Source organism: Labrus mixtus, chromosome 16, assembly GCF_963584025.1.
Source record: "Labrus mixtus chromosome 16, fLabMix1.1, whole genome shotgun sequence".
Classification (NCBI taxonomy): domain Eukaryota; kingdom Metazoa; phylum Chordata; class Actinopteri; order Labriformes; family Labridae; genus Labrus; species Labrus mixtus.
The window spans coordinates 26,556,937-26,583,886 of record NC_083627.1 but is presented as its reverse complement, the minus strand read 5'-3'; the positions used below and the strand labels follow the sequence as shown (position 1 = coordinate 26,583,886).

The following is a 26,950-nucleotide window of genomic DNA, read 5'->3' as shown; positions in this document are numbered from 1 at the left end:
GCCTCAATTGCAATGAAAAATGAAGCCAGCTGGGGCGCTGGTGGCGCCGTGGTTAGTGCACGTGTCCCATGTATGGAAGCTGTAGTCTTCCAAGCGGGTGGCCCAGGTTCAAATCCGACCTGTGGCTCCTTTCCTGCATGTCATTCCCCAGTCTCTCTCGCCCCCTGACTCTATCCACTGTCCTATCTCTCAAATAAAGGCACAAAAAGCCCAAAAATAAATCTTTAAAAAAAATATTAAGCCATCTGATACCTACCCTCAGATTATTGGGGATTTTGGTAACTGGGATTTTGGTCCATTAGTTTGAATTTGCTGTGGTTTATGAGATGCATCTATCCTGGAGTATAGGGTATAGTCGAGGCTCATAATGAAGAGGGGAGGTCTATCTACAAAAAAATGCATAACTGGTTAATATGTGAATTGATATTCAAAGGGATTGTTGTATGTATGATACACTCGGTTAAGTAAAAAAAACATGTTTAAATAGGCTACCATAATGTAGGCCTATATCTTATAAGAGTTTATTGTGAATCACAGTAATCTTGTGACGTAGCCTGCACCGTGATTCTCTACATAGAGAAATCCCAGTAACATTTTATAATCTATCATAACCCCTCTCCAAGATCGCTGCCACATTGACATATTGCTGCGGTGAGCTGTATAAGCTAACTGTAAGTTTAGCTAGTACTTTCACAGCTATGTAACCTTGCAGAACTTGTGATTGCAATTGTGAAGAAAAAGAGTAGCACTTCTGCAACAAGAGAGAGTTGTATACGGTGGAGACGACTTGTAACATAGTTGTGGTTTGAATTGTTGTCATTGCAATTTTAGATTGTTCTCCTATCATACAGCCCTATTAACGACTAGAAAAACAGCTGACCATTTAAAGCTCTTCCGTTTACAGTGAGTCAGGCTATTTGTTTATTTTAAGCTAAATATCTCCTGAATGTAGATTCATATTTGGAAAGAAACATTAATAACATTGATCAACAAATTACTGTCACAGCAGTTTACTTAAAGGCATTTAAGCATTATCAATAAAACATAAACACCCTTCCAAAATGCCTATAAAGAAACAGCTGCCAGATACTTCAACTTTTCCATACAGTTCATATTGAATTTGACAAAGTGTGCTGCATGAATATTGAATCTTAGAATGAGAGATAATTTTTGTCTCTGTCCATACAGTACAATTAGAACTGGGGTATAAGATTTTTGTAGCCTCCAGTCCAGTTGCTGTTAGAATAACCGCAGGTCTGATGTGCTAGATGGTACAAACTGAATATTAATGCAGCGGTCTGGTAGCGTCATCCTTGGGGAGAGAAGCTCTTGGAACTGGGTCTGACTCTGACCTGAATGCCTCTCTCTTCCTCTTTCTGCCTCTGTCTTTTTTCCATAATTCATGTTCCATGTGTGTATTTGGCTGCTGGTGATTATTTTTAGCTAAAGCACGCAGAAACTGACTATGTTAGGAGAAAGAGAAGGGCCACAGGTATGTGACATACAGCAAACCTGTGTGAAGGTGGTGTGTACAGAAATTCCAGTGTGAGCATGGTGGTACTTTTCTGCGTGTGCGCAGGTTTGTGTGTGTATAGGAAGCAGCAGATGCTTGTCTGTTCCGGTTGACAGCAGATGACACTGACAGCGACAGAGGATGTGCAAGATTTCTCCTGCTGTAACTACTGAAAAGGAACTGTGTGCAGGATTTTCCTTTACAGTACAACTTTAAGACTGATCTGCTGAATTGTTGCCAGAGGTGACAGAAACATTTTGAATCAAACTATGTTACCTGATCTGGCATAGATTCTTGGGGAAGGGGGAATCCCAAACTGTGGTTATGCCAAGACTTTCAACTTGTTTAATGGGCTTAAATGCTTTGGTGAGGACAGCTCATGGTCTTAGTTTGAATACATCTTCCCAATATTTGGGAGTAAAGAACTTTACACAATCACAGGGCATCTTTCAAACATTTAACAAAAATATTTTGGCAGAAAATTTCAATTTTGTCACTGTATTCTCCTAGATAGAAGTATTCACCTCCAATGAAAAAGTGAGCTGCTGTAAATGGTTTGCATCCACTGAAATGTGTACGTAAATCAAAAATAATGACCAGCATGACACAGAATGAATTGATTGATAGGTGGTGTAAGATGCTGTACAATCCTTCAAGGCTCCTCTCTGTCCGCTCCTATTCTCCACACTGACACACTCAATCATACAAGAGCTCGATTGCCATGACCCTTGACACACTGTGTGTGTGTGTGTGTGTGTGTGTGTGTGTGTGTGTGTGTTTTAAAATGTGCATGTACAGTAAGTGCGTGACCGTTCACCTTCACATGTTCATGTGTGTAAAGTGACTCTGACAGATGTGACACTAATGATCCAGCCACCAGAAGGTCCATAACACTCAAGTACACTGTAATTACTCTGTCACATATTGATTATCAGACAAAGAGGGATAACATCGGCCTGCAGCCACAGGACAGGCAGCATGAGCAAACTATGTGACATGTTATGCAACCCTGTATGGAATATTAATCATGCAAGGTGACAGATTGAAGATGGAGTGGACACATAAAAGGCTGTGTCCGGGCAAAGTATAGTATCAGAAGTGAAGCAGTGTGATGTTGAGAACTCAGTGTTATTAGAGCTGACAGAGAGACGGAAGCAGGGAGAGAGTGAGGGAGACAGAGGGGTTGAGAGAGGATTAGGGAGATGGGGTGAGAGAAAAAGGTAGGAATAAGAGAGTGAGAGAGTAGCAGAGAGAGGATCTCCCCCTCTCATAGGGCTTATCTTGTCTTAAGGCACTCTAGGCAGAATTAAATTAAAGCATATCTTGCTCTGATAAGCCTACAAGGTATTTTCCAGTGTTCTTTTGAATAAAGAAACTTCTAAGACACTCTGGATATCTTCGGGAAAATATTCAGTTGCCTGATGGTAAAAATGCCAGTGTTTTAACTCTATTTAGTCGACTGAATAATTAACACATCCACAAAAAGTCACACAGTTCCTGCTCAACATTAAATATGAAGTAGGCTACATTTTTCTTAGCAGGCTGTAAACATCCAATATCATTAAATCAAGCCTATATTTTACTAATACCACATTAGGCTACATAAAAAGGTCCAAGACTTATTTTTGCAACAGCATATCTCTTGCACCAGGTAAAACATGCACCATCCAGGCTGCTGCTGCTGCTCTCTCCCGATGAGAGGAAACTCACCTGAACGACCTGGAGAAAAGATCCGAGCGGAGCCGAACAACTTCACCGCCGTTTAGTTCACAATCATGGATACCTCAGCGCCTCCGGACCCATCTCCCTCTCCTCACTCTCTTAGTCAAGGCTATATGTTTCCCCCTTACACTGCAGAGCTCAGCCGGTGTTGGCGCTGACAGCCTCACAGAGATGCTTTCTGATTCCCACAGGGCAGGTACGATGAGGATGCGCTTCTTTCTTGCGCCTGGGTTTACTCTGGGTAAAGGATGGCGAGGAAGAGGAGGAGGAGGAGTAGAGGAGGGGGAGGAGTAGTGCGCCACTTAACTGGAGTTTGTAATCCGCCGGTTCCATGGGGGGCCGCAGTGAGTGCACCGTGTCCAGGGACCAGCAACACGTTAGCATAGAGCATCAGCACCATCTGGTGGCTATTATCGAGAACTTTCAACACCTTTCAAATTGATTTTCTGGTTCTCTGCTTTGATTGGTTGCGATACGCCTCGCCGGTTTTATAATCAGGGATGACCGAACACCTGAGACCACTTGGCAGTTAAATTAAAGTTCACGCTGTGCTCAACAGATTCACTGGTTCAGATTAATTTGAAAGAGTATAGGCTAAAGACGTTTTTACTGCTGAAATAGGCTTCATGTAATAAATAACTATAGACTACCGGCAGATCTTTGCTTGAGGTGCTTTATATGAGTTTTAATGTTTTGTGCTTTTATTTTATTTTATTTCCTAACTTTTCACTTTGATCATTTGTCTTTTCGTCTAAATTAGTTTTGTATTGTGTGCAGTAGCCTTGGCCAACAGTTGCTGAAGGCTGCTCATAAATATCAATTGATTTCTGTAATGCAATGTGCACTGACTTTTTTACGCATGAGATTTTAATTGGGGCTACATTAACTTTTGGATTGACTAATTTTTTCTCGTGAATAATCCTATTGTCTTGTTGAAGAATGCGCTCCAATGTTCCCAAATCACGGCTCTTTCTCTGAACCTCTAATAGTAAATGCACCAATGCAATTTGAAGCGCATCCAGTTCTCACATGGCATTACAGCTTGATCTCTATCCTGTAGGCTTAGGCATGGTGCCATATTATTAACAAATCAAGGCATTGATTTAGAAGGAAACAATTGTAAGAGGATATAGTCTAAAACGGATTTGTGTGGATCTTTTGAAAGCCCATTTATCCTGTTAAATCGGCTACAAGCATATCCTGTATTCATATATTTTAATAGCCTGTTTAATAGCTTTGGCTTTTCACAATTTAATTTTGGCATCAATCACAATAAACCTTAAATTATGACAACAAATTATTTCCCTCTGTGGCCAATTATTAAGTTTGATTTTTGAAATACAACAGTCTTTAATTGTAGATTCCTCTTTGTTTATAACCTGGTATGAATGATAAGTCCAGATCCGTCACTTAGCGATGGATGAGATCATTATGTCTGGAGCATGGAGTCCAGCTTTGTGCGGGCGGACCACGCCCCGGCCGCGGCGCGGTGCGGTAGTGCACCACTAGGCTAGCTTAGCACTCAGCTGCTACATCCGGGCGCTCTGCTCGGTGTAGAAACCCTGCGAAGATGGCGACTTCAGGGAGGAGTGCGTTATTATCCTCCACCTCAGCTGGACCCAAGAACACACTGGAGAGCTCCAACACAGAGGAGGAGGACGGACAGGACTTATGGTGGGAGAAATGTTATTTAAGCTGTATTAACACATAGTGTGGACGCAGAGGGTGCATTGTGCGGGGAGGAGAATGGGTTGACAGCTAGTTTGCTAACGATGCTAGCTAGCATCAGCACCAGACTCACTGGACGCTGGTGACACAACAGCACTTAGCTCCAGTTAGCCTCTCGCTGTCAGTCGTTGTTTTTAATGAATGAATTAGACTTTTTCAGCCGAGTTATAACAGCGGCTCTTCTTTCTGCAGGTCTACCATCCTGAGTGAAGTTTCAACCCATTCAAGATCAAAGCTACCGTCGGGGAAAAATGTCCTGGTCATGGGTGTGTATCTGTGTATGTCTGCAGTCTGTCCTGGCTAGCCAATAGGCATCATTAGCTTGAATAGCTCAGCTGCTGGTTATCTCTTTCTAGTAGACTTAATACTGCTCGACAGCTAAGCTAGCCTTTCTCCAGAATGATGATGCTCTTGTGTTGAAGCTTTAAGTTAAGGTGAGACCGATAGCAGTGAGACAGGTGTATTTTTTTGGGCACTTATACGCACGCACGAGTACGGGTGCGCGCACACTACCTCATCTTGAAAGAGAGAATCAGGCCGCTTTGAAACACTGCAAGTCATTCTAGCATTCAGTGATGCTAGCTGCAGCTAGGTGGAGATGATGCTGAAGGGACAAGACAAATCATCAGCCTGTGTGTGCTTTCAAACGAGGCCACACGAAGCTATATGAGCCTGAAGTAGACACAGGGTGCCTCCCTGTCTCGCTCGGTCCTCGTGTCCCCCCACACACACACACACACACACACTGTCCACACATCCGACTGAGATAATCCTGCAGCCAGCTACCCATTCAAGCTAATCAGCGCGTTGGTTTCCGATGTAAAGTGTGTTGTGCTATCCATGATAACATCAGCAATCTCTGCTCTATGATGCAGCGAGCCCCCCTGTCGGTTTGGACTCCCCCTGCCTTAAAACACACATCCATAACAATGTTGTACTGTCAGCTTTGAGTAAAGCACTTGAGAAGTGCAGTAAATTAATGCTGTTGTTACTTAATAAAAAACGCAGTTTTCACATAAAGGAGATACTGTATATGTTTTATAGTCAAAACATTTTTTTTCCATTATGTGTGTAAAACGTTTATTTCCGTGAGGCGATAACACATTAGTTGGTAGATTATAAGGTACATCTGCAACTACCGGTAATTAGCTGATTATTATTCATCCTTGGAGTAAATTTTCAAGCCGGAAATTACAAAAATGGTGTAATTATGCTGTTTGAATGTTTGGATCAATCTGTTTTTGTTTTGTGTGACATTTAACCAAGTGACTGGAATTAATGGTTTTGGACTGAATATTTAAAAAAGATCACAATTAAGCTGCCAACAAAACTGTGTTGTATGATTATCAATAATTGAATCGCAGTAATGTGTAGATGAATTGGTAACGGTTGTATTCATGTTTGGTGTACACTTGTGCCTCATGTCTTTCATTTCTGTATCTGAACGTCTGGTTTATCCACCGAATTTAGGTGAGGTGGGTTCAGGGAAGACAACCTTGGTTGCAAAACTTCAGGGTATTGAGGAATACATGAAGGGGCGTGGCCTGGAATACCTCTACTTCAGTGTCCATGACGACGACATTGATGGTAACTAGCAAGAGCTCCCAATTCTCAAAATCAAAAATCCTTTTAAAATCATTTTTTCCCAATAGAGTTCCAGTGAAGAAATCCTGGAGCATGGTTGTGTGAGCCTTATATACATCTCCATATGTTTTGTGTGTCTGTGTGTGTTTAGACCACACAAGGTGTAACGCGTGGGTGTTAGACGGAGACCTTTATCACAAAGGTCTGCAGGGAGTAGCTGTCCCAGTGGACTCGATCGGGGACACATTGCTGCTGATAACGCTGGACATGTCACGGCCTTGGAATGCCCTGGACTCTCTCCAGAAGTGGGCAGCCGTTGCTAGGGAACATATCGACAAACTCCGAGTCGCCCCGGAAACGCTGCGAGAGCTGGAGCACAGACGTGAGTGACGCATACAGCAGTCAGTTTTACTTGCAGATAAAGTTGAAACTAAGTATGTATGGATTTAAGGGAAATGTAAATAAGGAGGTTTTTTTAATAATCATGTTTTGCCTCATGAGGCAACAAAGGTTTAAAACTGTTGAAAAAGTACTGCCTGACAATTGTTTATTTTGTTTGTGTGCAGTTGTAAAACAGTTCCAGGAGTACACAGAGCCTGGTAGTGGGGAGGATGGCACCCCGCAGAGAAGGAGTGAAGATGAGGAGAGTGTGCTTCTGCCGTTAGGAGACAACACACTAACACATAATCTAGGAATACCAGTGGTGGTGGTCTGTACCAAGGTACACGCATCATCATAACAAATATGGAAAAAATTAGCATCTTTGTATTCTTCTGCTTTGCATCTATTTGCATGCATTCTCCTCTGTGTGACACCTAATTATCTGACCTCAGTGCGATGCCATCAGCACGTTGGAGAAGGAGCACGACTACAGAGACGAGCACCTGGACTTCATCCAGTCTTACGTCAGGCGTTTCTGTCTGCAGTGTATCCTTTGCTAAACATTGCTGCGAGCTGAAAGTTACACAAACAGAAACTTTGAAGTGTCACTAAACAATGAAAGTATCGATCAGCACAGAATAAGCAGCGGTTTTAAAAGCGCTGTTGATCGATACTGCTGACTCTGCAATTTTGCTGTCAGATGAGAAGAGCTTTAAGGCATTAATTCACATTTAAACTTGCATACTCGTTACATCCAGCTGCCGTGTAGTGGAGGAGGGTGATAAAGCATTATAAGGTGTTCTTTTCTCAGGGCAGCACTTTTATTATTGCAGGGTTTTAGCGAGTGTAAGCTGTGTCTGATCTGTTGGTGTTTATATTGCTTTGTTGCAAAGAGAGTTTGATAAGTCATATTACCCAGTACCCATTGAAATGTGTTTGTTTATTTACAGAATCATTTCTCTAGTCAATACAGAATGAAAATGGTACGCAATCTTTTTAAGGTTTATTATGTTTAATACAAGGCACACTGCTGTAGTTCTCCCAAGCACAAGTGGCAGTTAGTTATTGCTAGAATCTGTTTTAATGCAGTGCCATTGGTATCAAGAGATGTTTTTGTCCCTTTTGATGTTTGTATTTTTTCTCCTACATTTAGAAATAGATGTGTTAAAGATGTCCTTGACGGCTGTGTCAGATGGTGCGTCTCTGGTTTACACATCAGTGAAGGAGATGAAAAACCTGGACATCCTCTACAAATACTTGGTCCACAGACTCTACGGCTTCCCCTTCCACTGCCCGGCACAAGTGGTGGAAAGAGACGCTGTCTTCATGTAAGCCTGCCTTCATATTATGTATGCAGGACTGTGCGTCCACCTGTGTTTGGTTTTTCTAATGCCTACATCTGCTTTATTAGTCCATCAGGCTGGGACAATGAGAAAAAGATTGCCATACTTCATGAGAACTTCCAGACAGTAAAAGCTGATGACAGCTTTGAGGACGTAGTAGTCAAACCGCCAGTCAGAAAGGTACAGGCTTTCACTTCTAAATCGGCTAACTTGGAAAGAACCTCTTAGTCATGCTAAGCTTAAAGTGTACCTCATTGTTTACTGCTGTAATGTTGCATATCATTGTTTTTAAATCATCTTTTCCAAGCCGTTGCACTAATCTTTCGCAAATACTCCTGCAGGGATCAAATCTAGCTTATTAGCTGTTTTTGAGCTGTATGTAAGATTTCTTAATTTTGTTTCACTTGTCCACAGATTGTACATGAAAAGGAGATTCAGGCGGAAGATGACCAAGTGTTTCTGGTGAAACTGCAGGTCAGGAAACATTTCGGTTGTGTTCTCATTGCCACTTGGTTGGCAGCTTGTAGCTCCTCCAACTAAATCTGACTTGAGGGTCCTGATATGTTAATTAGGTACTAATTAGAGTGAGTGTGCATATTGTGCTCTAATTTGCAGTCACTGCTCGCCAAACAGCCCGCTGTGACAGCAGGGCGACCAGTGGTAAGCGGCTCTCTTTATTCTTTTTTTCCCCCCCCTTTTTTTAGCTGTTAAAATAAAGGGAATCTCCTTCCAGTGTTTGTATTTGTAAAATGAACTGTTTCCACTCACAGGACACCACCAGTAGAGCACCCACCGGTTCCCCCAGGACGAGCAATCGCTCTGCTGCGGCCAACGTAGCGAACGCCATGCCACAGTCAGGTTTGTGATGCATTACACAGCTGTAAGAAACCACCCATGTGCCTGGCTCTGTGAGTAAGTTTAACCATTTGCTGTGTGTTCTTTAGGTCAGACCAGTGAGGGCGTGTTGGCCAACTTCTTTAACAGTCTACTGACAAAGAAAGCGGGGACAGGGGGTCCTGGGACGCCAGGAGGCGGTAACAACACGCCAGGAACAGTACGCAAGTCAGGTGAGAATACACGAGTAGACGTTTTAGGTCGTTGTAATGCTCTGCTTTGTATAAAAGAGAAAGTGATAGTTTATTAAAGGTCCCATATTATTCTTTTTCTGGTTTTATATGCTCTTTAGTGTGTTTTCCAAGTGTCCTGTGCATGTTTAGGCACATCTATGTGCAAAAATTCAAAGTCTGCGGAAACGCTTCTCCTACGTCCTCCTGTTAGCTGTAGCATTAGCTGCATGTAACGCTCGGTTCTAGCCCCCCTCGATAAAAATTTGTCAGTGTGACGTCTTGTCAGTGTGATATCACTGATCTAAGCCCATTGGCTCGTTGTGGCAAGCCCTGCAGTTCATGTTGCACGCCCGTTAACTTCTGTAGCACGCCCATGATATGACGTAGCCTGCGGTAGCACAGTAGTGCTAAGGTGCTAATGTTTATGCTCCCCTTGGACGGAGCCAGTGGCTGCATTCCCAATATGGTAAAAGAGGCGGGACATTTCTGAGAACCGTGCTGAGCGTCTGACCAATTACGGCAGAGCCGACATTGCCAACCAATCAGATCAGACTTGGCACACGTGGGGACTCTGAACGTGGGTAATTCAGAGCCTTAGAGAGAGAGTTAGAAGCGAGCTGGTGCATGGAGCGACAGAACATGAAAACAGACACTTTTTTCGAACTTTAGCTATTGTGAACGTACTTCAGTAGGTACATAGATTAAATATATGAACCCCAAAAAGGGCATAATGTGGGCTCTTTAAAACATTTTTTAGGATGTTTTTGTTGCTGTTTTCAGTCACTCAGCTTCGTCTTGTTTTTTCATCTGCCATCCTTCATCTCCTTGTCCCCTTCCTCTCCTGCTTTCTTTTCATGCAAAAGAGAATGATGAACACCAACTATCATCTTTAAGCATTTTTAGCTCTGTGTGACAGTGTTTTAATTCCAAACTCTGCTCATTGTAGTGTATTGTGTATCGTCACTTTTAACAACATTCATAATGTGTGTATGTGTGTGCAATAGTCAGAGGATGCTGGCCACGTTAAGGTGTGTGAGAGACAGAAACTCCTCACTAATTATTGCTTGCTAATGTCATTGTCCATCCCCATATGCATCCATTTTTTTCTTGACCCCCCCCCCCTCTTTTGCTGGGATCATTCTTCCTGTATCACACATTTTCTTCTTGTACAACAAATGCACATGGATTTTATATTGAACGACTCGTTTTTAGGAAAGTCTTTGGTAAACTAAATTGTGGTGTGGGAGATGATCCCAGGGCTTCTGAATTATTTTTGCACAAATGTTTTAATTGTGTTAGGAAAGCAGACCGACACATGATTCAGGGTTCTTCTTTGCTTTGGGAAAAGTTGAATTGAAACAGACATTATTTGTATTGATTTAACATTAGTGGCAAGATCTAGAACTACGTCAAAATCACCAGCTGGCAAGCTAACCTATCTAAGAGCTGCACTCTTTTCTTATAGGAGAAAACAGTGGCAGCCATTACAGTTTAATTTCCATCTGATTGGTTGATGACATAAATAAATTTTCAGCCTCAGTATTTCCTCTCCTTTTACTAGGGATGGGTACAAGTACTCAAGTACGTCATTAAGCGAGTAACATTTTTTTTTTCCTGTGCACTGCACATGTGGTGTCTGGTAATAACTAAACTGGTGACTGGAGATATGCTCCTATTAAGTTTTGTGGAAAGAGAAGGCTTCTGCAAGCTAATGACGTTTTTCAAGCCGGTGTAAAATCCACTATTGTGGCTAAAAGCTACAAGAGTGGAAAACATGCATGAGGAAAATGCAGCAGAATTGAGTGGTGATTGGCAACGTGTCAATAAAGTGGCTGTTACTACAGACCTATGAACAGATCTCTCCATGGAGTCATATGTTACTTTTAGCTGTTTTGTCCCTGAGTAGCGTAAAGCTCAGTGAATTTCAGTTTAAGTCTGGTAAACACTATGGTATCCAGAGGACTTTTATTTTGAAGGGTGAAAACAGAAGTGCTGTATAGGAGTTGACCACGATGGCCAAATAATGTCTGAACCGGCTGGAACAGGTCTTGTTCATGGAGATCCTTGTCGTTGTTTTCTTAATATTTAAACAGTTCAGGTGAAACTTAAAACCCTTGGTTCCATTCCCATCACTTGTTATTTCAAGTGGGATTTGAAGTACTGATGAGCAGCATTCCACAGAAAACATAGTGGGCTACTGGCAGCAGGTCCATGTCTGACAATTTTTTTGATTGATGATTAGTGAGTACTGAAACTACTGTAAATGCCCATCCCTACCATATACCCCTTATTTTATCCATCCTGCTCCTCTGCATATATTTTTTTTTATTTGGCATGTTGCATTGCATTCTCATAACTAACAACAGCCACAAACATTACACATGATTCTAACTAAGGCTGGGCAGTATGGAAAAATACATATCAAATTCTACTGATAGATAAGCCTATATATATACATATATATATAAAACAAAGTTATACCATAATAGGTTAGGAAACAAACAGCAATAGATGACAATAAGTAATGTCTGTCTTCCAGTTAGTTCAATATGAACTAGTTGAGTAGTAGTTCTTGTAATTTATCACTTTTGTAAAACTCCAACATGGAACCTAAAAAATCTTGTTGCTTAAATTGCATGTCTGTCCATTCAAAGATTCACATAAATGACACGTCTCTTTGAGTAGGTCAAATTTAACACTTTGACATGTTAAGTGAGATGTCAGCTAATATGCAACTAAATTAAAATGCATTCAGTATCAACAAAGGTATGTTTGAGCAAAATAATCTTGAAAAGGAAAGGAGGAAAATGGTCACTTTGAATAATCTGAATAACAAATTAATGCCCTCCTACTGAGCAAAGTAGAAGCATGTTGATCATTTTGCAATAATAATGCAACAAACATTTTCTAATGTTCAATATTCTCCCAGCTGCTACGCTCAACATGTGTAATTTCTTGTGCAAATTGTATTGTGCATTCTCAATGCTGTGAAAATGCACCGTCTGATCATGTGTTTGTTTGATTTTTTTTGTGTGCTTTTGTACAGTACTAGTATAATTTGTGTGTTTACATCTGATGCAGGTTCTAAGCTGGGCCTGGGTGACGTACAGGCAGAGCTAGACCGTATTTCCAGCCGGGAGAGTGACTCGGACTTGCCCAATGCCAATGAAACCCCCGCCACCGACAGCCAGGACACATGAAGACCACACACTTTACCCTGCTCTCCTTCTCTCTCCCCATCCCCTGCCTTTCTCCTCAGTGGTCTTCCCTCACTAACCTCCCTTGTCCTTCCTCAATCCACTCTATCACCAAGATGCCGGGAGAAAGAGAGGTGTAGAGAGGGAAAAGGAGGGTTGGACACACAGATTTACCTCCCTGTCATCTTTCACTTTCAGAAGAACACCCTCTCTCCTCCCCTGATTCCTTCTCCCACACCTCTTTCTCCTTTTCCCTCCTCCCTCTCTTCTCTTCCTGGCTGTTATGCTAAGGGCGAATATTTGTCACTGTTACATACAAGACTGTCTGTTACATGAGGGTAAATGGATATGGGGGACCAATGGGGGTGTGTGTGTGTAGAGGAGAGGGCGAGAAGAAGTCAGAGTCAGGGTTGAAGAAAAAAAGATTGCAAGGATGAAAGTGTGGGTTTTTCTATCCATCCATTTCTTGTGATGGTGAAGTTAGCGTTTTTACTGTAGGAACAGCTGAAGGGCGCATGTGGAAGAGTCTGTCCTTAGGTAATTTAGGGATGATTGCTTGATTGTGTTTCATGTAAGGTGGGGCAAGTCAAGCTTGGCCAGAGGAAGAGATTGAGAACAAAAAAAAATGCCTGAAACAAAATTGCAAACAGTCTTGTTTTTTAAGATGAAGGGAAAAACATGTGTGTGTGTGTGTGTGTGTGTGTGTGTGTGTGTGTGTGTGTGTGTGTGTGTGTGTGTGTGTGTGTGTGTGTGTGTGTGTGTGTGTGTGTGTGTGTGTGTGTGTGTGTGTGTGTGTGTGTGTGTGTGTGTGTGTGTGTGTGTGTGTGTGTGTGTGTGTGTGTGTGTGTGTGTGTGTGTGTGTGTGTGTGTGTGTGTGTGTGTGTGTGTGTGTGTGTGTGTGTGTGTGTGTGTGTGTGTGTGTGTGTGTGTGTGTGTGTGTGTGTGTGTGTGTGTGTGTGTGTGTGTGTGTGTGTGTGTGTGTGTGTGTGTGTGTGTGTGTGTGTGTGTGTGGTACTTCAACCAAGCCCTGTGTGTTGACAGATTTTTGGCTGTTTGCATTTCAACCAAAAGGCATTTACATTACTATGCTCTTACACTACAAGCTCTTACAACGGTGGATACACTATTAATACTGCAGCACTGTCTGCTAGTCTACACAAACCAAACATGACAAGAAAAACGCTTCACACCCAAACACTAGTCCTGTGTACAAGGCACTTAGGGTACATCATGACACTTGGTTCTACAATTGGCCAAACATCTGGTGGTACATACCGCTCCAACCTGTAGATAACAGACAGTGCACTAATAAAAGGGAGGGGGAGGGGTAGGTGGGTAGCTGAGCTTTACTTGTACAGAAAGAAGCGCTAGTGATTTAGTTGAATAGTTACTGCGGGCAGGGTGGTGGGCGGGCAAAGGGATCAGAACAAGGGAGGGTCACACCAAGAATGTACAGTCATTGTCTTGCTGATTGGTCCTGTTATTTCAGAGCTCTGTGTTGGCGTTTGTATAATCAGATCTGTTAATCAGTCAAATAAAAGGTGTATTTATTCGGATTCATCCACATGGTTTTGCTCTATTTGTTTGTTTTTTTTAACTCATCTTCAAACTCTGAATAAAAGATACATGATATTGTTATGAGGAAACCGTGAAGTTTGGCTTTATTAGATTACCAAGACTGTGCCCATGTTGGTAAGCATTCACCTTCAGTAGAAACCTCAGAACATACAATTGTTTTCTTTAAATTAAATGATGGGAAATTATTAAGAAATGTCTAGAAAAAAAATGACAAAGGCTGGGCTAAAACACATAAAAGCAGGTAGATCATTGGCATTTGTGGTATTTGTAAAGAAAGAAGTCTTTCTCAGGCAGAAACAAAAGGCTAATGGACCTTCTCATAGGACATTTCAATCTGTTCATTATAGAAGTTATTTCTTTTTCTCCTTGGAGAAGGCATTATGGCTGCTGCTGTCAAGCAGATTCTTATCTGATTTAATAGTGAATAATTCAGCCAAATAAATTAATATACATGCAGAGAAGGGTCTGAATTTCTTCTAAGTGAATACATCTGCCCATCTGATAATAGGAGAACTTTGCTGATGGCAAACAAATATTTTTTGTGAGGCTACCTTACACCTCCATCACTGTGGTGACATGTAATGTTTTAGCTTTATATTACTTCATTTCAGGGGTTTTATCTTCCCACACATTTATAAACAAAGTATTCATGTAATTGCACATTTTTGGCTATATTTCAGAGATTTGATCATAATACAAATAAATATATAGTAATAATAATAACTGGAACATTTTCTATTAGTAAGTTTAAATTTGCTATTTCTAGAAAGTATCATGTAACAGAGGTCCACAATGACTTAGGTCTTTGACCCTCTCTAGCACAGAGCAGCGACTTGAACATGCATTCTTCTACATCTGATACATTCTCTTTTCATTCAATATCAATAAATCATTTTACTATATAGCCAAAGTAAGTCAAATGTTCACTCCAATTGTTGTGATTTTAACTTGAAGCTGAAGTAGATGCACAAGAACAATTATTTGTTTTTAAGTGAATGTTGGAAATCAGTCTGTTGCTGCACAGGGATATTCATTACATTTTTCTATAAGGAAAGCTCATGAATAATTGTCCACATACCAAATGGTTCAAATAACATGTACCATGGCTTCAAGCCTTATTAAACCAACAAAAGCAGAACAGATGTAGCACTCAGTGTGTCTGACTTAAATGACTTTAGTGATGGATTCAAATCACAGTTATCACAAATGATGCACTGAGTGTCAACAACTCGGACAAAACAATAAAATACCATTGAAACCAAGTACAGCTCCATGTGACTGTGGACATTGATTTTTTCCTCCAATTAATCAGTCTTATCTTTAACTGTTTGCTGTTTTTAATTTAAGTGATTAATGAGTTTCAATTGCTAGAAAAATTATATTCAGCCATGATCCACTGTCTCTCATATGGTTTTAACTTGTGGGTCTTGTTTTTCTACACTTTGACACTGCAGTTTATCTCTTAAGTAATTCCCAATGAAATTGTGTGTAAGTGTGAAATGTGAAAGACAAAGCTGGTTCTCAAACAAACTCAATTTTAGCCCAAACGAGGCTTGATTTTAAAGATAAATGTTAAGTCATGATGAAGCCTGCTCTGTTCAGGCAAACGCTTGTGTCCCTGAGTAAACTGCATGTTAATGAGTCCCTCTATCATATCTCAGCAGCTCATGAATCACATTCCTTTCTAATGAATGCACCTCGCCCTCCCCACTACAGCAAGTATCTAACATCTTTTAACTACATCAACTGAAACCCCACAAATATAATCGATGGCTGGTCTAAAAAATAATAAATACATTAATATATGGCAATCCATGTAAAACACTGGTTTCGATGTTAAAACTTTATTTAAAATGGCGCCCTATTTTTCCGAGTGCGGCAGAATACTGTATTTTCACCTTCGCCATCTTGGTGTTAGCTCGCACAAGCGGAAGCAACATCTTCGGCGGAGCTACAGCGGGTGTGGTTCGGACTTCTACGGGTGGTTCACCTAGCAGCTCTTTTCCAATTTTCGGCCAAGAGAAAGGAGAAGATTCCCCTGACAAGAACCACGGAGGAGCCACTCGACTCTGGTAAAAAAAATAATGTGTTTATTACATGAATATACCACGTTTTTTTGCGTGTCAATGTCTGCTTTACCAGAGAAAATCATCTTTATCTTGGGAGGGGGCTCCGGTGGGGTTTTCTGATTTGGCTGGCAGCACGGCAGGTTTCGTACGGTGGCTCTTGGATCTACTTTTTTATACGTCCTGGTTAGCCAAGCTAATCAAACCAGACTTGAGCATTTGGAGGGGAAGCTTGAAAGTCACGATTTTCATAATGAACTGATTCGTGACTACGATTGCTGCTTATCCCAATTGCGTCACGGCACCCTTGTGATCATTTTAGACATCGTGAGTAAAGCCCGAAATTGAGTTTGTTTATGTTAGCTGGTGAGCTAACTAGCGAAGGGGTTAGCATGGCACGTTAGGTAAGCTAGCCAACCTGTTAGCTACCGCTGGTGGCTAATATGTGCTTCAAACATTTCTCATAAACGTGTTGTGTGATCTACGTAGGGAGTGTTTGTGTTTTTTTTTTTTAGTGTTGATTATGCAGCTTGTTACGTTCGCAGTCAGACTTAACACTAGAGGAGGAACCATGGAAGTGATTGCGGGGCGGAGTTCCTCATATTGGAAACCCAAGCTGCGGGGTCGGAACTTGGCCGTGGTAGGGGGAGGGGGAGAAAATATGCCTTTGATGTTCTTTGCCGCTGAATGGTGAATTGTGTTCATGCTGGCCTGGAAATACCCACCTCTCTGCTCTCTCAGTTGGAGGTGGAGGCTCGGTTTTTCCCCCCTCATAGCCAAACAAGTGTCTGAATCAGAGGAACCTGGCCCAGGTAGCGCAGAAGACAAACATCTTATTGAAGTGTCGTTTTAACTTCACGATTTGTTTTGCCTGTGACAAACAAAAATTCAAGGTTGAGTGCGAGTTGTTAATTTTCCCCGTGTGATCTTTTTTTTCCTTCTACACAGACAAATCTGCTGTGCGGGTTGAGGGCAGGCAAGAACAATGGCTACCCAGTGTAAGTATGAAAAACTTTATCTTCTAGATCTCTGTTCAAGGTTATATAAAGACGATCAGTAACTAGCATGCAGAAGAGATTCTTTGAATACAGATATATAAGATTATATAGGCCTTTTAGACGCTGTCGAAATTAGGAAAATGGAAGCCAGGTGAGCACATGTCATGGTATCAGGAGTAGTTATAATTCCACCTCTCTGTAACATTTGAGTTTCTAATCAGAATTAAAACGTGGAAGGTAGAAATGATTACAAACATTATGCTGAAAATAATTGGAACCTTAAAAATCTTTGATAATTATCTTGGCTTGATATAAGAAGTTAAGCTGGTGTGAGTAAAAGTTTAAAAAAAACTCCTGGTGTTTTCCTTTTTGCTTCCTTTTGTGTAGCTGATTTGATGGAGCTGGACATGGCAATGGGGGACAGCAAGATTGCAGTGAGCCAGTGGCAGCAGCAGTCTTACCTGGATTCAGGCATCCAGTCTGGAGTCACCACCACAGCACCATCTCTGAGCGGCAAGGGGAACCCTGATGTTGAGGATGATGACCCAGCCCTGTACGATTGGGAGTTCAACCAGCCCTTCACTCCTGAGCCTACAGGTTTATAAAATGCTGAAATGCCTCCTCATATTTGCAGCATTGTTATAGCAACTGCTGAATAAATGTAATATCTGTGGCAAATATTTGTTATCTCTTGGTATTGCAGACATTGAGGGATATGCCATGACCCGTGCCCAACGTGTGCGTGCTGCCATGTTCCCTGAAACCTTGGAGGAGGGTATCCAGATCCCACCCACACAGCTGGATGCCACCCACCCAACAGCAGTGCAGCGGCTGGCAGAGCCCTCTCAGATGCTGAAGCATGCAGTGGTCAACCTCATTAACTATCAAGATGATGCTGAGCTGGCAACTCGTGCCATTCCTGAGCTCACCAAACTGCTCAACGACGAGGACCAGGTTTGTAAACAAATGAATCAATGTGTGAACTCAAAATAACATCTAAGTGTAACTGTTGCATAATTCAACACAGTTTAATAGAAAGCTGTTTACACTGATTTCTAAACTGCATTTGTAACAAATGTTGTCTCCGTCTTAGGTTGTTGTGAACAAAGCAGCTGTAATGGTGCATCAGCTGTCAAAGAAGGAGGCATCGCGCCACGCCCTGATGCGCTCCCCGCAGATGGTTTCGGCGGTTGTTCGTGCCATGCAGAACACCGGTGATGTAGAGACGGCTCGCTGCTCTGCTGGCACCTTGCACAACCTCTCCCATCATCGTGAGGGGCTCCTCGCAATCTTCAAGTCTGGAGGCATCCCTGCCCTGGTCAAGATGCTGGGGTGAGAAACTTTAGATCTTGTGGATGTTTTACTGTATGTGTGATGAGTTTAGTTGTGTGCCCACATCCAGTTGGGGATTTCTTCACATTTCACTACAGCTCAAATTAGTTTAGTTTGACAATACTGCAGTCTATCAATAACTAGAAGATCACATGATGAGTCCTAATACCACTAACAGCCTTTCTCTATTTCATCCTGCTAATTTGCCAGACATGGTGGTTTTTGACTTGCATATATCCAGTAAGCTTTAATCAGAGGCATATTTCAACTAACTAAAATTCATTTGAGTGTCTTAGACTCTCCCACAACCCCTCTCTGTCCAGTTCTCTTTCACTGTGTTCTGGGTTTATAAAAACAATTACGCAAATAATGAGTCAACTGTGAATAAATGCCAACAATGTTTCTGGTCAAAAGAAAAGATGGTAGCAGTTTCTGGTAAAACTGAACCACGGCCTGACAATCGCAACAAATCAGCAACATTAGACTACCAGTGTTTTAAGGACTTTTCCCATTGCTGCAGGAAAATAAAAAAAACATGTCTATTATCTGAAACAACCACCTCTGTCTGTCCTGACTGAGCTCTACTCCTAAACAACAGACAACTCCACAATGTGACTGATTTGAAACTGTTAAAATGTCTACCTCTTTACTTTGCTCTTTGTATTCTCCATGAAAGCCGAAGCACACAGACAAAACAATTAACCGGCTGGCGAGTTGCGACCTGTTGGATTCCCTTGTGTGTCTTTGATTTTCAACTTGGAATCGTATTACTGCACTTACATGCAGGATATGAACAGTTGCATGGAGGGATGATAAACTGCTTGATTTTATTAAGACTACAGACAAGAAATAAGTTGAAAGCTGGTAGAAGTCTTGATTTTCCAACCAGCCTGATGGTAATAGATTTTTTCTTTCATAACTATGAATGCAAGAAATTAAATGAATGTAAGTCACTTTTGAGGTTCCATCAGATTTACAGATTTATTTTCTCTGAGTGGTCTTTAAACTTCTAAAGTGTAAAACTGTTGGAAAAGGGTTGGAAAACCGTGTTAAACTGACACGGTTCCCGGGCCGCTGATGGCCTAGTGGTTAGTTTGTGCGCCCCATGTACAGGCTGTAGTCCTCAAAGTGGACGACCCAGATTCAAATCTGACCGGTGGCTCCTTTCCTTCAAGTAATCTGCCACTCTTCCTCTACACAATTTTCAGTGATATTCGCTGTCCAGTCTCTCCAATAAAGGCCCAAAAATAACAAAATGTAAAATAAAAAAATGACACCGCTCTCCAAGATAACAGATATTATCTCTGCATAGTGGTTGAGAGTAGCAGGTCAGTCAGTCGGCTCTCCCTGGCAGACGGCTTGTGTGCCTGTGGTGATGAATAGTTGCCAAGATCCATTGTTTGTCTTAAGAATTGCTTGCCAGGTGCAAGAAAAAACATCAGAAGTCTTTAAAAACATGGGATTTAAAGAAATATTTTTTTCTTTGCTTCTAGTACTGTCAAACGTTGCATTACTGTTACAATTATTTATCATCCAGGAAGTGTATGATTTACAAAGCTGATTGATTACTGCCAACTGCGAAAACCAAGTCTTGATTAGTGGTTGTTGTGTCTTGTCATTATCTTGATTGAAGGGAAACCTGTCTGTGAGCTTGTTTTAAAAGTTTTCAAATACTGATCATTTGTTTGTATATTTTTCCAGCTCGCCCGTGGACAGTGTGTTGTTCTATGCCATCACTACACTCCACAACCTGTTGCTGCATCAGGAAGGAGCAAAGATGGCAGTGCGCCTGGCTGGAGGACTGCAGAAGATGGTGGCCCTGTTGTCTAATACCAACGTCAAGTTCCTGGCAATCACCACTGACTGCCTGCAAATTCTGGCATATGGCAACCAGGAAAGCAAGGTATAGAACATCACCTTTTTATTTTTTTTAATCTCTTAAAATAATTTTTCCCTCTTGGGTCCTGACAAAACCACTTGGTTAACATCTTTATGGATGTGTCTTTCTTTCAGCTGATTATTCTGGCCAGTGGCGGTCCCCAGGCCCTGGTCAACATCATGAGGACCTTCACATATGAGAAACTGCTGTGGACCACAAGCAGAGTCCTTAAAGTGCTCTCTGTTTGCTCAAGCAACAAGCCTGCCATTGTAGAGGCTGGTATGTACAAACTCACAAATACAATGTTAACCTTATTCAATGAAAATGCAAAAACATTGAAAGAATTGTAGCTTCCATTCAGGAAGGAAGGCCCCCATTCAATGTATACAGAGGATGCCTATCTTATGGCTAATGTGCCAATAGAACTGAATGTAGTCTGATTAGCCTGTGTGGTATATGACCCAAAGAGAAAATGCATTATCATTATTTTTTTGAGTAGATTGCAAAAGTCCAGACTTTTTGTGGACGAAGAATTAGGAAGATTCAGGAATGACTTTCCAGTTGATTTAGGGGTTTTCTGTGAGGAAAAAACTTGCTACCCCTTGTGAATGACATAAAAAACTAGTCGATTTAAAAAAAAAACCAAAAAAAAACAGGCACTTCTCTTAGCTTGACCATTTAAAAAAAAAAAAAGATGTGTTCTCAGCTCAGTTGATAATAGTTGTAATATAGATAACATCTGATCGGCTTGGCTCACCCCTCACATTTCTGGACATACTGAATTGCAGATCAGTCCGTTGTACAAATAGGAAGTTACTTCAGTCGTTTGAAATGGAAAAAAATGTGAGTTTAATTTTATTAAATATCTCTTAAAGCTTAGACATTTCATTTTGAAGAATGTCTTTGTTTCTACTCACTGCATCTGCATGAACATGTAGGCATCAGCTGTTTGGCTGTGAATAACTTCAACCAGAAACTTAAAATGTGTAACATTACCAATCCGCTCTAGGCTGCAGCTGTAAACAAACTGAATGAGCGCTGTGTTCGGTCCAAAAAACGATATAGTACCAAAACCCAAATGCCCCCATTTGTTTTGTTGGAATCTCTCACAACGCGCTGCACGTGCAGCCAGTGCACTGACACACACACAGCTAAATGAACGGTGTGTTTGTTGCGTGTTCATCATTGTCTAAGCTCATATTAGAAAAATGTGTTTCCGTTCATGGCAAACTTTAGAGAAAGATTTCTATTACATTTGTGTTGATGTTTCTGATGGAGGGTAACGGATACAGTTATTTAAATGATGTCAATTTTATGTTAAAGATTTTTGAACTCAGATTAGAAAAGCATTTTCTTAGTAAAAGAGGATGATCAGGTTTATCTAACTAGTTGTATTATTATATATGGTAGTGATGTGTACAGAGGCCTATGCTGATACAAAATCCCTTTGTGGACATTATTTGGTTAATGAGGTGGTCTGAGTGTTAGTCCTGGATACATGATTGTAGTTATTTTTTGCTTCTAAGGTGAAATTCCTCCCATGTAATGAATGTTTATTTGTGTTGATAGGAGGCATGCAGGCACTGGGGCTTCACCTGACAGACCCAAGCCAGCGTCTGGTCCAGAACTGTCTCTGGACTCTGAGGAATCTTTCAGACGCTGCCACTAAACAGGTACAACACTAACGTCAGTAGTCACAAATGCTAACACATGAATCCCAGGTTCAAGCTCAGGAGTTGTTGCAAATGTGTTAAATTGTCTCTATGGTAAAGCTAAAATACAGCGGTACACCAGCCCATTTTTTATGGCAGCAGGAAAATTACAAACATAGGTCCAGTTTTGTTGAGACAGTGTCACTTCATGGCAATCTGTTAAATCAATTTAATATTAAATTATGCAATTTCTTCTCTCCCTTCTTACTTGTCATCTGCTCTCCAGGAGGGAATGGAAGGTCTCCTTGGGACCCTGGTCCAGCTGCTGGGCAGCGATGACATTAATGTAGTGACTTGTGCTGCTGGCATCCTCTCCAACCTGACCTGCAACAACTACAGTAACAAACTCATGGTTTGCCAGGTATATAATATACACAGAGCTTTTGCAAAATGCTTCCTTGTTAAACCTTTGCACATCATTATGTATCTGTGAAATGTAGAATATGTATTCCATTTAAACCCCTTTCTTCTTCGAATGTAACTGTACATATTCCACTGATTGATCTCATCATTTAAGGTTGGAGGCATTGAGGCTCTGGTGCGAACAGTGCTCAGAGCCGGCGACAGAGAGGACATCACAGAGCCGGCAGTCTGTGCCCTGCGTCACCTGACTTCCCGCCATCAGGATGCTGAAATGGCCCAGAATGCCGTGCGCCTACATTATGGTCTGCCTGTGGTGGTCAAACTTCTGCACCCTCCGTCCCACTGGCCACTAATCAAGGTCCTTAGTCATCTCTTTTTCTCTGTACCTACACATATCCCCCAGACAAGCAACCAGTAAACAGTGACCCCATTGATTACCAGCACTTAAGTATTTCAAATTTTCTTCCTATCTAGGCCACAGTTGGTCTGATCCGCAACCTGGCTCTTTGCCCAGCCAACCACAGCGCTCTGCGTGAGCAGGGAGCTATCCCGCGGCTGGTCCAGCTGCTTGTCAGGGCCCACCAGGACACCCAGAGGCGTACCAGTATGGGAGGCAACCAGCAGCAGTTTGTGGTGTGTAACAAACCCTCAAGCTTTCTTTAGCTGAACATTTGAAAAATAGTGTATTTTATTTACCTTCTTTCCCCTTACTTTTGTGCACACAGGAGGGTGTGCGCATGGAGGAAATCGTGGAGGGCTGCACGGGAGCTCTGCACATCCTGGCCCGGGACGTCCACAACAGAATTGTCATTAGAGGACTCAACACCATTCCACTTTTTGTCCAGGTAATCTAAACCCTCAGTGTGAAAACGTTCTCTCTAAACAAACCCCTGCCATCACAGAACAGCTGGATATTAATGAATGTATTAACATTTTCCTCCACTGTCTCCAGTTGCTGTATTCTCCAGTCGAGAACATCCAGCGTGTGGCAGCAGGTGTGCTGTGCGAGCTGGCTCAAGACAAGGAAGCTGCAGAGGCGATCGAAGCTGAAGGAGCCACTGCACCCCTCACTGAGCTGCTGCATTCCCGTAACGAGGGCGTTGGTGAGTACACATGCCAAAATAATACTGCAAACATTTCAGATTTTGGTTGTGCCTGTCTGCACTTCCACTGTTGTTTCTTTACTTGACTTGTGTTACCATGCTCTATCTCCTGTAGCAACCTACGCTGCAGCTGTCCTGTTCCGCATGTCTGAGGACAAACCCCAGGACTACAAGAAACGGCTGTCAGTGGAGCTGACCAGCTCTTTGTTTAGGACTGAGCCCATGGCCTGGAATGAGGTATGTGCACAAACAAACAAACCGGCTGTAGCTAGGTACACTATTTTAGCAGGTTTTTTTTAGCTTCTACAATCCCATACATACAACCAGTAGATCTGGCCTAAGGACACCTACATCTTCACCGATGCTGTTTTTCTTTTTATAGACTGGAGACCTGGGACTGGATATGGGAGCTCAGGGAGACCCTCTTGCTTACAGGCCAGATGGTGAGTACCTGTTTTATCTCTAATGAAAGAGGTCCTCATCTTGTATTTCATCACCCTATGGTTTATGTAAATCTGTGTTTAGGAGCATCTTACTTAATGATAGAAAATACGTCAAAACTATTGGATGTTGTGTGATGTTTGTCATTATTTTCAGGTTGGTGTCTATCCAGGTCAGACACTATGTATGATAAGAGAAAAAATATGCTATTTTAAAAACCTTTCAGATGGGGCCTACCGGGCTTACCCAGCAGCCTACGGCCAGGACAGTCTTTTGGACCCAATGATGGAGGGTGCTGACTACCATGCCGACACTCTTCCCGACCTGGGTCATCACACCGATCCTTTGCCCGACCTCGGCCACACCCAGGACCTGATGGACAGCAACCAGCTGGCCTGGTTTGACACCGACCTGTAGGATTGGTAAGGCACATCGCCACAGAAAACTCGCTAGTTCTTACATTTCAAGTATTCAAGTAATAATCTAATTAATAGCACTGATGGAAAAAAAACATTTTGTGCTCCTTTACAGTTGTATTCTACTAGAACCTGCATTGTGATTGGCCTGTGTTGTCTGAATCAGCGTTATGATTGACTTGTGGAGTTGTTGAAGGTAAAGAGAGAAATAAGGGGTCTTGGAAAGTGCCTGACACAAGAAAAAACAAAGAAGATGGTTGCCATGGGAATGTTCAAGCAAGTCGAGAGGGGGGGGGGGGTTAAAGTATCAGAGAGATGTGGAATCACAAAATGGAAGTCTTGGAGCAGGTTATCTAAATGGATGAGTGCACATGAGGTGGAGCTTAAGAGTTTGAAACACACATATGTTTAGCCTTGCCTGTATTATTATCAGTTTTTTGTTTCTATTTTTTCTTATTCTATTTTTTTATTTCTTTTTGTATTACTCATTCTCTGTTATGGTACTGACCCAGCTTGCCTTCACACTAGCCATCTTCATTTTCTCTTCAATGCTAATCATTTGTAATTTTTATTTTTTAAACGTATATTACATGTAGTGTTAAGTTATAGTGATATTATACAATGTTCCTTTGGTTAATGGCTGAATGTGTAGAACACTAATAATCAGTTGAATTGTACTCTGACTTAAAGTGTAACATTGTGTAGTTTTTTTTATAATCTCAAAAATGGAGAATTATGCATTCTTAATATGTGCTTGTTTAAGCATAAAGTATGTCAGTGTCACAAATGTTCTAAAGAGGGGTTGTGGGTGAAATTGAGGGTGGGTTTGGGGATAAATCTAGAGACAAGTGTTTTATATACAGTATCACTGGTAGGTTAACAACTATTTTGTATGCTATCATTGGATGTCTGATAGAAAAGTCTTTAATGCTATCATTGGTGGTTGAATAAAACCCAGTTTTATGTGCTATCAAAGGTAGCTAGGTTGATGAACCAGGTGTAGTCCTGCTGTGCTTATTTTGGAGACGAGGTTATGACACGGCTGAACAATAAAATGGCATTTTATTTCATTTGGTGTCTCCCGTGTCCTCTGTCCGTCCCTGTGGTGTAGAGATCATGTACTCAGACAGGACCTTTCAACATCATGCAGGAATGAAATCAATGCATCTAAAGCCCCACTTTAGATTTGTCCCACTATGCAGATACCCAATTGATCAAATTTAAAGTCATAATAGGTAGGAAACATACTCAAATAAATGAGCTACAAAAATCTAACTTAAAAGGGTGCAACAGGAACATGAAGCTGACCATGTCTACTTAATCGATTGAGATTATTTTGAGTAGGTGCACTCACTGGATGGTCTAGTGGTAATAAGTCCTCAGAGGCTATAGACTTCATGGCAGAAGCCGTGGGCTCCAAATCCGACCTGCCCTTTTGCTTCATGTCATCCCCCGCTCCCTCATCCCAACACTTCCTGTCCAGCTCCAATAACGGCAAAGGTTTCCCGAAAAGTAAGTATTGCATGTGTTTGTGATCTCTGACAGGAGAGTTGAATGTTGAAGGGGTGCTTGGCTCAGCTGGTTGACTGAAGCTGTTGCTAACATGATGAAAGTCATGGGTTAGTTAATATTTACAGTCTATGGATAGATCTCCCTGCTGGCTTGGAAATCAGTGTTTCCAATATGTAAAGCAAGTATAGTGTTAATGTTATGTCTCTAAAAGACTGCGTCTTCTTTTGCAGGAGTCTCCACTTTTTATATTAATTAAATTAAAAAAATCAAAGTGTTCAGAGATCAGTTAGGTATACTGATTGAAAAAGTCCTTAGTGTTAAAATCTCAAATAAAACAGTCAGGAACACGAGTCATTGCAACTGGACGAATGCAACATATCAGTGCCTGAATATGAGTGAGGGTAAACAAAGACATACGAGAAAACGTTATGACAACAAATCAATAAGACGGATAGAAGTGACTAATGAAATAGTCATCGATTGCTGGAAGGTCAGATAATCTGATGTGACCTTCAGAGAACATCATTAAAACACAGCAGCAACATGAAGGCTTTCCATTGTTTCAGAGTAGAGATATTCTTTGAAAATATATCTTTAGATTTAAAGTAAGAGGTATCAATTTAGTCAAACTTGAATGTGTTTATTTTCTTAATACACTACGGGACATGAGCTTTATCTGTATTCAAGGTGTGGAAAGTGTGGGTCATGGATCATATCCAGATGTGATCTGGGGACAGTGACTTCGCTCAACAACATAAAAACTGACAGCAGACAGTCATTGACTGCTGTGCTCATTCATTGATCTTTGCTATTTGTCCCCGTCAGTCATCATTAATCCACAGTGAATGAACTGTCTTCACACAGAAAGTGAGCAGGACTCTCGTTCAGAGATCAGAAATGACTCATTGATATGAGATATAATTAAAACACCCCAAAATGATTTTACCGATTCTCACATGTGGCAAGAAACTTAAATTTAATTTTTTTAATAGTGAATCAGAGAGCACATTTCACA

General features: G+C 41.5%; 3 protein-coding genes across 4 annotated transcripts in view; 2 read left to right on the top strand and 1 right to left on the bottom strand.

The window, feature by feature from the left end:
• cpne4b (copine IVb) overlaps positions 1–3,471 on the bottom strand; it is a 27,051-nt gene extending 23,580 nt beyond the window's left edge. Inside the window, exon 1 of the mRNA XM_061060313.1 lies at positions 3,364–3,471. The gene's annotated coding sequence lies outside the window, so the exon portion shown is untranslated. The remainder of the gene's footprint in view (positions 1–3,363) is intronic.
• A 1,213-nt stretch (positions 3,472–4,684) lies between these two features.
• On the top strand, positions 4,685–13,347 carry dync1li1 (dynein, cytoplasmic 1, light intermediate chain 1). Its single transcript, XM_061060487.1, has 13 exons — positions 4,685–4,909; positions 5,156–5,229; positions 6,434–6,550; positions 6,699–6,929; positions 7,114–7,268; positions 7,381–7,474; positions 8,121–8,256; positions 8,340–8,451; positions 8,686–8,745; positions 8,887–8,931; positions 9,042–9,129; positions 9,216–9,338; positions 12,420–13,347. The coding sequence occupies exons 1-13, from the start codon at positions 4,806–4,808 to the stop codon at positions 12,536–12,538; spliced, it is 1,458 nt and encodes a 485-aa protein (XP_060916470.1). The 5' UTR covers positions 4,685–4,805; the 3' UTR covers positions 12,539–13,347.
• A 2,681-nt stretch (positions 13,348–16,028) lies between these two features.
• Positions 16,029–25,493, top strand: LOC132990854 (catenin beta-1-like). Of its 2 annotated transcripts, none has more exons than XM_061059342.1 (17): positions 16,029–16,185; positions 17,128–17,177; positions 17,565–17,774; positions 17,881–18,131; positions 18,271–18,509; positions 20,211–20,412; positions 20,523–20,667; positions 21,958–22,061; positions 22,327–22,461; positions 22,618–22,821; positions 22,938–23,096; positions 23,189–23,308; positions 23,416–23,566; positions 23,682–23,803; positions 23,949–24,009; positions 24,234–24,429; positions 24,539–25,493. In XM_061059342.1, exons 2-16 carry the CDS (start codon positions 17,165–17,167, stop codon positions 24,422–24,424), a joined length of 2,307 nt encoding a protein of 768 aa, XP_060915325.1. In that variant the 5' UTR covers positions 16,029–16,185; positions 17,128–17,164; the 3' UTR covers positions 24,425–24,429; positions 24,539–25,493. The 2 variants fall into 2 exon arrangements, with proteins under 2 accessions (XP_060915325.1, XP_060915326.1); XM_061059343.1 differs by lacking the exon at positions 16,029–16,185 and adding an exon at positions 16,360–16,506.
• Positions 25,494–26,950: the final 1,457 nt, after the last annotated feature.